General features: G+C 44.8%; 1 protein-coding gene across 9 annotated transcripts in view; it reads right to left on the bottom strand.

Moving 5' to 3' along the window:
• Positions 1–13,501, bottom strand: part of CELF2 (CUGBP Elav-like family member 2) — a 342,189-nt gene that overhangs the window by 78,633 nt on the left and 250,055 nt on the right. For all 9 annotated transcript variants that reach the window (XM_026091227.1, XM_026091229.1, XM_026091224.1 and 6 more), the window contains one exon: positions 9,858–9,940. In XM_026091227.1, coding sequence (XP_025947012.1) covers positions 9,858–9,940 — 83 coding nt within the window. The remainder of the gene's footprint in view (positions 1–9,857; positions 9,941–13,501) is intronic.

Below are 13,501 nucleotides of genomic sequence, written 5' to 3'. Positions count from 1 at the left end.
ACATTAGTCGCTGTCTGGTGGGTGCTTGCTCAAGTGATGGTCTGGAACACAAAGCACAAACTGCATTCAATCATTCGCGGCATTCGCGGCTGAATGGAAATATCCAGGTATCGCGTACCTGGGAGCTCAGCACGAGGCTGAGACCCCACGGACGGGTGCTGTAAGATCAAGGAGCACCAGCGTGTTTTGCTTATTCTCACAGCRGAATTACAGGCTTTGCTTCTGGAGGCACAGGGCTTTCAGGTCTTAGTTAAAAACTAATCTTATCCTCTGATTAGCGTCTTATTTTTTCCCAATCTTATTTTCTGTAACTCAGAATCTCATGTTCTCTATCTTTAAATCAATGATAAGGCTCTACTCACACTTAAAAAGATCGCTACAGACTTGCAATTATTCCTTTCAAACGTGAGGCGCCTTCTTTTCTTTCTCTTTTTCCTCTATTTCTCCTTCAGAAGAAAATTTCCACTTGCTGCAACAGGCTCTTGTAACGGTTGCAAGCGGACCTGGGTGAGCGAGCGATCCTGGTATGAATGGCAGAGGCAATGTATTCACGAGATCCCCTGATACAGTATAAATTCCATTTGCAAAAAAGAGAAGTTACTTATTCTAACCCTCGCTTGAGCGTCCCGTGTGCCCTCCGGCGATGAGAGATAGCCCATCTTGGAGCTACGGTGGGGCGAGAGCCACATTGACTGCAAGCTGCTTTAACGCCACTCTTAATGACAACCCGCGAAGATTAGGAAGTTGTCGGAATCAGATATCAGCAAAAGCTCCGGCTCGCTTTGTGAAGCCAGCCTGAATTAATTAATGGGTAGCTTTCCTTTGATATCACTTTGATATTTGGCTGCAGCTGGATAAAAATCAACCACAAAGGAAACTACATTTTGTTTATCACCGCTCAGGACTCTGTTTAGTCCCTTTTTTTTTTCTTTTGCAGTTTTTGCCTTTTTAATTGCCCTAGCACAATACTATAAAGATAGGCTTTCATTAATAAACGCAGTTATGGTGGCATGTTCTCAACGACTGCTTCTCTCCACTCCTGAAGGTACTCAGAGCTCACTGAGGAGCAAAACCATTACTGCTTTTAGGAAAGCTGCAAGTAAAATGATGTACAGTTCTAAATGTAAGGTAAACATTAGCCTTGCCCATTCTCATCCTGCTTTTCCAGTTGAAAGGTATTTAGCACTTTAATGATATTTACTCTCTGCTTCTAGAGGGTGGTGATAGCTTGCTGCACTGACAGGCCACCACCGCAGCGCAGATCCTCAGTCCTCTGCAAACTCCAGTTGCTTTCAACAGAGCTGCACCGTTTTAGATCAGGGGAGGAGGCAGCCCGACAATGAAACGCTGGTGTTAAACAAAATTCTGTTTTTGTCCTGAAATACAGCCTCTGCAACTAAGGGTTGTCTCTTCCTTAACTTTTCAGGGTGGGAATTCACAGCATGTTTTTATGCCCCAGAAGGTTTCCGATGTGAAATGACTCTACAGCAAAGAGGTGCTTGCACCTGGACGAATCCCTGAGCGCTTGCCAGAATGCAGGTCCAGAGACGCTGCTGGAAAAAGGAAAAAGGACCGCTTGCTGCACACCCCAGGACAAGAGTAGCCAAAGCAGCAGCTCGTCCAACTAAACTGATGAAGATGATAATTTTTCTTAGGAGAATAAGTGAAAAATCAGTTATCTTTCTGGGTCTGCAACATTATTTTTAATTAGAAAACATGCGATTGCCCAAAGTGTGCTATTAGAGCAGGAGATGCAGTCAAGCCACCCAGTTTCACCCAGTTTTCCAGGAAGTATCCTGGGATTTCTAACAGCGCAAAGAGGACAGAGCTTATGTTTTCTCTCTGGTCCCCTGTTTGGCATATAGAACAGCACAGCGCTTCTAAACCCGCTTGAGATGGGAAAAAACTAGCAAAGGATTCCTCAACGTGAGGCCCCACCATGGAAGCACAAGCATGAGATGAGACAATGTCTCATCCCTTGGATGGCAACACATTGAGCCCAGATCGTTGAAAGAAGCTGGACAGCTCGCGGGGTTGGGCACTCACAGAAGGATGCTGAGCAAAACATCTCCGTTAGAACATGTCACGAAGCCCCGGCTCTTTAGTCACAACATAACTCAGAGCCATGGGAACCGAACGCTGCTCCCGAGGCAGGTAAATGGCATCCAAGGGCATCTCTAACAACGTTACCCCTTGACGCCTGCGACATTGTTTATGATTTGCCTTTCTAATTTCCCTACGCGTAGAAGTCATCAGACAGCTAGGAAGGCTCCCTGAACTATTTTTTTCATTATCAAGGCAATTTTAATAGCTTGTGTCATGGTGCTAATGAGGCTGACTGAAGCACCTGTACTTTCTGTTCTGGCTAACAGAAAACAGCTAACACCAGCAGRAAGATAAATAGCTGTTTAAGAGAGTGGCTCAGCTATTAGCTCTAGCTAAACGTCCCGCCTAAATCTCAGTGAGCATTGCAATACCCTAGAGGACCTTTCAATTTTGCTCAGACTTTCCCATTCTTAAGTGCACAGAAGAAGGCTCTGCAAACAGCCAATGATTTTTGGGTACCCAGCTTGATTTTCCGTGAAYAGATAACTGAACCTTTCTGAAAAGCAGGTTAAGATGTTCCAAGCTGGACATAAAAATCTTGAGGCATTTTGGGAAGTGTTGACCTCAACTCTCTGGAATTATGGAAATTGGAAGTAAAGTACAGCATCACATGTTAGAGCAGTTTGGCCTTTTGGTGATGGGTTTCACATCAGGAAAACTTTCTCAGGTTAAGCCAGTATTTTGCATTAYTTAGCTTCCATCCCAGTATTATTATACTGCAGAGCTGTGCAGAAAATCCTGAACTACTCCAAAAGAGCAATCTAAAAACGCTAGCTTGCATCTAACTGCATTTGCAGCTGGGCTAATGTGCCCTTGCTTCTCAGCAGATCTACTACACCACGCAAAAACAACCCTCTGGGATGAACACCCAGGATCTGAAACAGCTTCCTGATGCCTATATGCTGCGCAGCTCGGTGTCTTCTTGACATACCCCAGGGACTAGGTTGTGGCATCACCCTGCTGGAGTAYGGCAGACCAAGGTGTAGTCTCCTTTCCCCAGTGATTCAAGCCGATGGGTCTTCTTGCCAGAATATTACTGTATGCACTTCCCTATTTTGGGGGAGCGTCTTCCAAGCTTTTTAAGCTTTTCCAAATAATAAAAATACTTACTGGAGCATGAACTCACATCCAGATATCGCAATTCTTGAATCACTGCTTTCAGTACTAGGCAACCAAGTGTCTTCATTTGCTTTCTCTCAATCCCACGACAGTTTAATACTTTCACACACAGTGGAACAGCATCAAGAGGAGAAACGGTGACCCCCAGTCTCAACTGAGCAGTCCAGCAGTGAGGCACTGTTAGGGGAATTAAAGTCACACCCTTACAGCAAATAAGCTGGAGAGAAAGTGAACTCTTTTCTCCTGCATCCCAGACAACTATCCTAATGACATGACGGATGAGATGACTGGCTTGGTGGATGAGGGGAGAGCGGTGGATGTTGTTTACGTTGGCTTTAGCAAGGCTTTTGAGACTGTCTCCCATAACATCCTCATAGGCAAGCTGATGAAGTATGAGCCATATAGGTGGACAGTGAGGTGGACTGAAAACAGGCTGAACTGCTGGGCTCAGAGGGTTGTGAAGTCCAGGTGGAGGCCAGTCACTAGTGATGTACCCCAGGGGTCTGTACTGGATACAAAACTGTTTAACCTCTCCTTTAATGAGCTGGATGATGGGACTGAGTGCACCCTCATCAAGTTCACAGATGATACAAAACTGGGAGGAGTGGGTAATACACCAGAAGGTTGTGCCGCCTTTCAGAGGGAGCTCAACAGGCTGGAGAAAGGGGCAGAGAGGAACCTCAGGAAGTTCAACAAAGGCAAGTGCAGGGTCCTGCACCTGGGGAGCAAAAACCCCGTGCACCAGTACAGGTTGGGGGCCCACCAGATGGAGAACACCTTTGCAAAGAAACACTCGGGTGTCCTGCTGGATAAGAAGTTGACCATGAGCCTGCAATGTGCCCTTGTGGCCAAGAAGGCCAACGGTATCCTGGGGTGCATTAGGCAGAGCGCTGCCAGCAGGTCAAGGGAGGTGATCCTCCCCCTCTACTCAGCCCTGGTGAGGCCACATCTGGAGTGCTGTGTCCAGCAGAGGGCTACGAAGATGATTAGGGGACTGGAGCATCTCTCATATGAGGAAAGGCTGAGAGAGCTGGGCCTGTTCCGCCTGGAGAAGAGAAGGCTCCGAGGGGATCATATCTGTGTGTATAAATATCTAACGGGGGTGTGTGAAGAAGATCGAGCCAGACTCTTTTCAGTGGTGCCCAGCAACAGGACGAGAAGCAACAGGCACAAACTGAAACACAGGAAGTTCCATCTAAATATGAGGAAAAACTTCTTTACTGTGAGGGTGACAGAGCACTGGAACAGGTTGCCCAGAGAGGTTGTGGAGTCTCCATCCTTGGAGATATTCAAATCCCAACTGGACATGGTCTGGGGAAACCTGCTCTAGGAGACCCTGTTTGAGCCAGTGGGTTGCATCAGAGGATCTCCAGAGCTTCATTCCAACCTCAAAAATTTTGTGATTCTGTGATCAGGCAGTAAGAGAAGATGAATCTGGCCCCCAACTTTCATTAATAAAAAGGGACAATGTAATTGTGACTGAAATGTTTTGCTTAACTTAGAGAAGCTATTTTCACTAAGCGAATATGCCCCTCTCCCTATGCCTGCACAACATACATCATTTTGCCATTAAGCTGCAAGTTCAGCTACTTGCACAGATTTCATTAGGCTCCTAAGTCACTTTGTCACTTTTTACAGTTTTATGCAATATTGAATTCAGGGCTGGTGATGCATCCCGTGTTTCAGAGTAATGATAAATGCAAACATAATCTTTCTATCAAGGCATTTGAATTTTGGGCATATACTAATTTTTCATTTAATTGGCAATGTCAATGCAACTTCTTTTTTGAGAGGCAGAGGCGGGAGTGGCGTATTTGTATAATAAAAAAGAACTTCTGAGCTGAACAAAATGTATCATTAAGTTGCTGCATTTGAAGAGTATCTTAAAGCAAGTAATGGGCCAGATTCACTTTCTCAACTTCATTCAATGCTGTGTAGCCCAGCTGCTAGGAATAGAAACTCACTGGGAATTCTCCACTTCCCCAGCTGGTTATTTTTATCCTTCAAGCAGTTCTAGACTTTTCTGATCCGTCATTAACTTGGCCATGCTATATGGGTACTGAATTAGTTTCATTTGTCATCATAAATCAATCAGTCCAATCCCTTAACTAATTTAATTGCTGTTTGAATTCCCTTTCAGTTTGTCAAAATCTCTCAAAGTCACTGATATCCCATATTCAGGCTATTATTCAAGTCATAGTGGATGATTACCTTTTTATTACAGGTAATTTTTACCTAATGTTCACACAGTACTGACAACACATAAGGCTTAAAGCAGAGAAGCACACTGGATATTAAAATGCTATTCCAGAAAGGAGTGTGCAAAGATATTCATTAGAAAGGAGCATGATGGAAAGAGGAGAGCAGAAATATATTTGGTGTTTGCTTCAGGATTTTATCAGGAAGCGGAGATAGAGCCAAACAAAATCTTTACAGTTGATCTTCTCTAAACTTAGGAGGCTTCGGTCTCATCTCAAATTCATATCTGAAACCCAGATATCCTGTCCAAATTCAGCAAAAGGGTTTATCTCCTCAGCTTGTTGGAGGGCAGAGGAAACCACCTTCTGAAAGGGCACCAAAACAGAACAATAATCTACGCTCCTCTTTAAAAACATTTTGGCATAATCTACACCCCAAACACGACCTGAGGTTTCTTACCAGCTAGCAGAGCATCCTTAARGAGAAAATCCCTCTAAGGCAGTCGTGTTTCCCTATCATGTAAATGGCATTTAATAAAACCAGCGGTGATTCTTACAATGTAAAAATTGAAAATTTTCTCCTTGACAACATCTGGCAAAGAGGAGGCCATTAATATTTTACAAGACAGTAAGAGTCCACAAATTCCTCCACGCTGTTAAAATTTTAAGTGCTTTCTCAAAACTGTATTTCTCCATTGATACACCCGTAATTAAGTTGGTTCATATAGCTAATGTCCTAATTCCACACCAGGATTTCAGTACAAAGGACTCGCTGCTGCTTGGAATATGTCTATCACACTTGAAGTAAGAACCAGGTAAAACACTAAGACTAGTGTTAACTGAGACTAGTTAAATGTGATGGGACTTAAATCAGGGCTGAATATTAATTATTTTTGTGATAGCCTTAGCTATAAGGATATATGCAAAAAATATATATATGGACAAGAAATGATCATTGCCATGTCAAATGAATCTAACTTCAAATCTAAAATAAAGAATCTAAAGATATTCAGGTCTAGGTTTTGCAAATAGATTCCAGCAGATTCCTGATTTCAACTTGCTTCTGCATGAGAAATGCGCATTTATTCAGATATTGAGCTTTAAGAACAGAACAAAAAATAGTCCTTGAGATATCTATCTACAGATAACTTTTGCCAGCAAATCTTAGCAAACTCACCATTTTTTTTTACATGAGCAAAGCAGAGCAGATTCTGTTTTTAAACTAACATATATGTTAAAGGTAAAACAAACAAAAAATGTCTGTCAGTGCTACGGGACATGGCTGAGAGCAGTCCCACATACAAATCGTCAAGGTTTGGCCCCTGTCTAAAAAACAATTCTGACTAAACAGCAAATTAGGACACAGAAGAAACTAAAATTGTTACACCTAACTAAAGGTRCAGAATAAATTGAGATGGGAGGAATTTATCAGGTGATTTTGTTTAGGGACTGGAAGTTAAACACCTCTAACAAAGCCATGAGATTCTTGATGAAGACGAGAGTGGGTAAGGTCTCAGTCCTGCACCTTGTCCTATGATCACCRTTACATTCAAACCAAGATTCTTCCTTTTCTCCCCTCTGCTTTTAAAAACAAAATCCAAAGCAACTTTCATGCTGGAAAAAAATTACTGTAACTTGAAATATTACAAACCGTGCCCCTATGAGCTAGAGCCACTTGAATGTTGTATTGGAAATAACATCCAGAAATTCGGGTTGTTCGTTTATAAGACAGAATGGCTGCTCCTGACGCCAGTACCAAAAGAGAACTGTTCCTTTTTGTTGACATGCATCATATATCAGCCTGCCTTTCTCAAACACTATGTTTCTCCACCTCGCAGAAATGTTACCATAACAAGTGATATCTAAATACATTTAGGGGGGAAGATAAAAGCTCCATTATATGACAAGGAACTTTAGGACAAACAGAGAGATTATACAAATCAGGAGTAGAAAGAAGATGTTTGATCCTACTTAGGCTGAAAGTTTTTAAAAATTAAAAAAAACTCTTTTAAATGAATTTTATCCTCAGGAAAATGATTAAAACCAAAAAAGCCTTGAGATGTCAGCTGGTGACATATTTTTCTTCTTTATCTTTCTTTTTTGTTGTTGTTGCTGCGAAAAAAATCTGAGGGAATACAGCAAAGTGCATCATTAACTTCTTATTAATTTCATAATACAAAGGCAATTCGGTTAAAATAGTGGTGCTGCAACTTTAAATTACAGAACTGGCTTGGTATTTAATGAGAGATTTAGCACAGCGGGGTTTCTGTTAAATTAAGTTGTGCCTTCACATCACAGTGGGAAAACAGGTGTATATTGGTTTAGAATTATGGAAATGTTGACTAATTCCAAGGCTTGTAATCAAACAGCAAGGCACCCTGCAATATTTTCTTCCAAGAGTCTGCATTAATCATTTATGTCTGGTTTTATTTTCTTCGTGTCCACTAAAAGGCTGCGGCTCAAAGGAGCAGACAAAGCGTTCGCGTTTCCATGTCTCTGTTAAGGGTGAGGTCCACCCAAAAAGCAGATATAACAACAGAGCTTGGCTTGGCTCAAATACCCACCTACGTTAGAGCGAACATGCAGCCTTGGCTGGCGGATGGACCTCACGCTCCACGAGCACTTTTTTGGGCTTCACAAGTGCTGATCCCAAACCTACGTACTGAGCCACATGGAGCAGGTCTTCATTTAAGCAACGAAGTGACAAAGACCAGAACCAACCTGGCTATGAATCTAGCCCTGGGGTAGYGGTGTTCCTCTCCGCCTTTCGGCAGCAGGGAAAGGGCAGGGAAGGTCCAGCCACGCTTCATCCCCTGCTGCAACCCCGCCCCGGCCTCCATCATATTTCGTTAAACTAATGAACCACCTGCCTTCCCCTGTGATTTTTTTTCCCCAGGGCTATTTGAGGAATGCACCTTATCTGCAGCGTGGTTATATGACAGTAAAAGTGGAATGCACAGATTTTTTTTATCTCCAGGAGACCTCCTAGGCTCCATATTATCGTTCTGACACTCGATGCCTAAAGAAACCCGATCCGAATTCATCCCTTGTTGTCAAGCTGATAAAAGATCACTCCTGTCTGCTCGTAGAGACTGTTTCGTGCATGGGCCTATCCACTACTCATTCCTGCTGGTTCACTGGAAATGGCCTAGCGGGCCAGACCTAGCAACACAGGAATCAGTAAAATCCGTATCAGGAGAATCCTGCTGAAGCGAAGTGTTTTCAAGACGCATGCCCCAACTTTAAAGAGCGCCTAAAGGGAGTTATTTTGGGACTACGCAGATGCATCGTAACAGGATCTTCATATATGCTGAATGTCAGCATACAGCCCGTGCAAAATATAGACTCAGTTATACAACGTACGCTGGGCTTTTTGCAAAGTTAATCTGCATTTGAGTTGTTGCTCTTTATTGGAGACGTCTCTTTGAGACTTAGGTGGAACAACTTATATCAAAATAAAATCTTAACAACTCGTGGAGTATCCGGAGTATTTTTAAAGCCTGGGCCCCAGAGTCACGGGAATGTCATTTCCACGTTTCCTTAAAAGAAAAGTTTGCAACTCACGGTCAGGAAAAGATAAATTGTAAAGGCTAAAGACCTAGAGGCAGCATTAAAAAATATTCTGTTTTTGAGTTTTGTATAAAAAAAAAATTAAAAAGGCATCGCACTCTCTTTTCCTGCTCCGTGCTCGCTAGCTCTAACGAAGCGGAGGTAAAACCGGGGCCCCGCTCGGGGCGCAGGGCAGAGCGGCGGCAGCTTTGCCCCCGCCGTTGGGGAGCTCGGGAAGGCGCCTGCCCCGGCATTGCCCGCTGGGCAGGTCAAGCTCTCTCCCAAGAGCGCCTGGAGGAAATGTTTCCCCACAAAAACACTCGGCCGCATCCAGCAGAACAAATTAAAACATCAGGAGATTTCGGAGCAACGTCTTTGTGCAAGGTGGCAGGAGGGAGCAGCGCGGCCCGGCGGCGGCGGCAGCTCCGCAGGGGCTTCGCTCCGCGGCACCTCCGCGGGCAGCAAACGCAAGCTGCCCTTCGGAAACCGCGTCGGCAAAAGCCGCGTTTAACAAAGTCGGCTGCTATTTTGCATTTTCCTCCTCTCTCCCGTTTTGAAAATAGAAAAAACAGTGGTGGAGTGTTTTTCCATCCTATGTTTTTTTCCCCCCACTCCTTCCCCCCTCTCTTATTTTTTAAATCGACTCTACCTTTATTTGGCAGCAACCAGCCCTGTTTCCAGCCAAGGGACGGTCTAGAGAAAAGCAACTGTTTTTAGAGCTAGCGTCATTGCTACCGGGCTGGCACACTCACACCACAGACCATCAGGTGAGCCACCCTCCCTCGATGAGACCAAGGTCATCTGGGGCACTAACGAGCATCTCGAGCCAAAGGGCTATTTTTTCCGGCGGTAAAATAATTAGGATCAAAAAGGAAAGGTACTCACCCCAGGTAAAGTTTTAATATTGTGCAGTGCATTCTGTGCCTCAAGAGCAGCTTTTCTTGTATAAAATGTTACGAAACAACAACCTATAGAGAGAAATGAAAAGCTTTCAGAAATTAGTGAGTATGATTTGCGAGTGTACAATAGGGAGGGCGAAAAAACACTGGTGGAACAACACATTATGAAAGCTGGAAATGCGAATTATCAGGAGGCTGCCTGAATGACATGAATAAAAGAAAAGCTTGCATGGTTTAAAATAAAAAGTCCCCCCCTGTGCATTGCCTCTGTAGCACACCTACATTGTTAGTGAACTGTAACCACTCAGAAATTAAGTTAACCAAAATCCAATTGGCTTTACGCAGTGTAAATAGGGTTATATTTTTCTGAAGGCTCCCTATTAAACTTTGAATATAAGCAACATGGCAAGCTCAGAGCAGGAGGAATTCATTGTTGCATCCACATCAGAAAATCGGGGTAAATCAAGACCTTATTTAAAGGGCCCTACAGGTAAGAGCTAAGGGTTGCTCCTCTCATTTTAAACCAGCTAGGACTGGAGGTAGGACACCCACCTCCGTTGCAAGAAGGAAGATACGATGCAGGAGACTTCTCCATGGATGGGCCAACGGAGACTGCTGATGGCTGGCAATAGGGAGGCTCCGCTTGCCTTGCCCCTGCCCAGCCTTCAGAAAGGAGAGGGTTTAGCTGCCGTAATCCCTTCTCTTTCTGCTTGGTGGCATGGTCCAGCTGTGTGGTCTGAGGGACACAGGGTGGGACTGAGCGCAGCCCTTGTCCCGCGCACATGGGCAGCCCCYGCTTTGGGGCTAGGGCACACGAGCAGAAGACCCCAAGGCTGTCTGCCCTGCCCAGGGGGGCTCGGGGACCCAACCACGGCAGGGAGGGTGGGAGGCAGAAGGTGTTCTCAGAGYAAAAACCTGCTTCGCATCAAGCTAGAGCATGCAATTTTTTCTGACGAATTAGAAAACAATCCTACTGTCTTAATGGTAGATTTGTTGCAACTCCAGCTGCGCAGCAAAAGCAAACGGCAAGCGGAAGCAGCCCTGGCTCTCGGACCTCCAAACCAGCCTTGCGGTTCCCGCGGAGCGTGACCTGGGTAAGGCAGCCCATCCCTTGGGCGGCGAGCAGGCGGATTGCACTGCYTTCCCGGGGCTTAAGGAGGCGAAACAGTGTGCCGCAGCCGCTGCGCCYGCTTTCATCCCATCGCTTAGCATAGAAGCAAAGGTAACCACGTATTCCCAGCGGGAATACAGCCCGTTTATCCCGAACGCAGGAGAGCACTTCCAGGCAATGCAACACGCTGGCAGGCAGGTAATGCGGACTTAACACTTTTCATACTGCCAACGGATTCCTTAAAATTTCACAGTTCACAAAAGAGGCCGTTTGATACTGATTTCCGTGATTCAGCAGGGAGGAGTACAACCGGCAGCCGCCGCCTGTTAAGGGTTGTGCTTCCTCCGAGTGTTTCTAAATYGGCTGTTCCAACGGCAAACTCGGCACATTTGAATTATTTAACTCCAGAATTAAGAAGCAAATCAGAATTTGTGACATTCAGTAACAYAACTTTGAGAAAAGGCTGTGATGTATTTCTGTCTTGCTAGCCAGTCCTGTAGTGTATTTTCTATTATTYTCTCTTCCTTGGGGTTTTTATCTGTTTAATATAAAGCTTTTAAACCACAGGGGAGGACTTTAAAGGGAAGGATCAAGCAGATGTCACAACTCGGCAGTCGTGTTGTCCTTTACCATGGGTCCACGTGGGTTTATTTTAGATTCCAGCTATACGGGCTTATTCAGATGTGGAAAAGCTAGCAATCTACTGGTTTCTCATTCTTGGCACCACTTGAATGAATGGCACTTGATAGATAAATATACTGTGAAATACTTATTCACTGGCCATTTTTAGGAAATGAGAGTGCAGGAGAGAAAAGTATCTCTGGAAACAAGGACTGGAAGAAAAAAGTAGCATAACGGGAAATAAGTTTTAGGCAGGCCATCAGAGCATCCTGAACACGGTGCCTGCTAAAGCTCCCAGATCATCTGAAAATGCACAGGAATAAAATCATTTTGATTTGCACTCGCATTGCCCGGATTAAAGAACCACAACGAAAGGTTTGCAGCTGTTTGAGGAGCACACGGGGCACCAGTTGTGGACAGTCAATTCTGAAGCCATCTGCTAAGGAGCTCGGGGCTGGGCTAAAGAGAGAAGAAAATAAGCAAACCCAGGAGAGTGGAAAAGGCAAAAGGACACGCAGTCCTGAAGGAAATTCTCGAGCTTAGTCTATGGCTTTTCTGGAGGTGCTCGCTGCCAAGTTATGCAAACCACCGCGCATCCAGCACACCGGCTTTGAAGATGCCTCAAGCGTTAAAACCCTTTTGGCTCAGAACCACRTTCCATAGGAGAAAATTCAGAATTCAGCTGTTCCTGCAGAACTACTGCAAGGGAAGACCCCTATTTAAGAGACAAGGGCTCATCCACGCTTGAGCATCGGTAGCTGTCCCCTGCTGAAGCACTGCTAGGAAGCAACTTTCCTTCCTCTGTTTTCCCCTAAGAAAATGTAATATTGCCAAAGACATCAATGCTATCGCTGGAAAGGAAAACATACATTTCCTACTAAGACAAAAGAGAAAAAACAACTTTCTTCTCGCCAGCCCCCTGCACACACAATCTTGGCTTCATCCCCAACAAACGTGACAGCGGCTCGAACCGCAGCTAAACTTTTCTGACATTCAAATAACTCGAAGCCTGACAGCGCTAACCTTCTCCCCTCCTATCCAGGAGAACTTCTACGGTGAGCCTGTTTGAGGAACCACATTTACGGCAGCATCAGACCTCTCATCTTTGTACCTAGGGAAAGGAAAAATGCTGAATGAATCGGGCCGATCCGCACAGTCCCTTAAGGACAGCGGCAACACCTTGGTGGCTATCGTGCCAGATGCTCGAACACACTGAATATAACCAACCACCCTGCGCCGTACCGTGCCTGCCAGCAACACACGGGAGGAGAAACCAAAGGATGGGGTTCCTCCATCGGAGGGAGACRGCCCTGCTTTTCAAGGCTTCAAAGGAGAAAACGCTGCCGTGGGTACACTCTGGCACTCAACCTCGTCAAGAATAAGGAAAAAAGCGCTTGTTTTCTCTTTTATTTTTTATTTCTTAAAAGGAAATTCAGTGCCAGAAAAAGACCTCGAGGTCCCAGCTGTCGGGAGGGAGTTGACACATTCAGTTCACCATGACATGCTCCATCCTCAAGCCCCGGCGCCAGCTGCCAAAGGCACCAATTAGCACCAGCAGTGGGTAGTGGAGTTACTTATCTTCAACAGCAACCTGTTTAGATGGACACCGATGGGGGCAACCAGTTAGCGTACGGCTAGCGACAGCTTTGCTTGAGTCAGCGTTAAGACAGCACCAAGAGATTACATGGATGCAGTGAGGACTTCACTTGTGTTTTTAAAACTATCATCTAGAAGTTAGGGATAGAGGAGGAAAAGGAGAGAACTGAGAGGATCTTGCACCATTGCATCCATGCTTTYGATTTTCCGGTGCCAGCAAAATCAAATGTTTGTGCCTTTTGTAGAATTACGACAAAATTATGGAGCTTTTTACCAAGAAACTTCATTTACGAAGTTCTCAA

The sequence above is a fragment of the Apteryx rowi genome, unplaced genomic scaffold, assembly GCF_003343035.1.
Source record: "Apteryx rowi isolate R43461 unplaced genomic scaffold, aptRow1 scaffold_9, whole genome shotgun sequence".
Classification (NCBI taxonomy): Eukaryota; Metazoa; Chordata; class Aves; order Apterygiformes; family Apterygidae; genus Apteryx; species Apteryx rowi.
The sequence above is the reverse complement of the archived record's forward strand: the minus strand, read 5'-3'. Positions and strand labels throughout refer to the sequence as shown.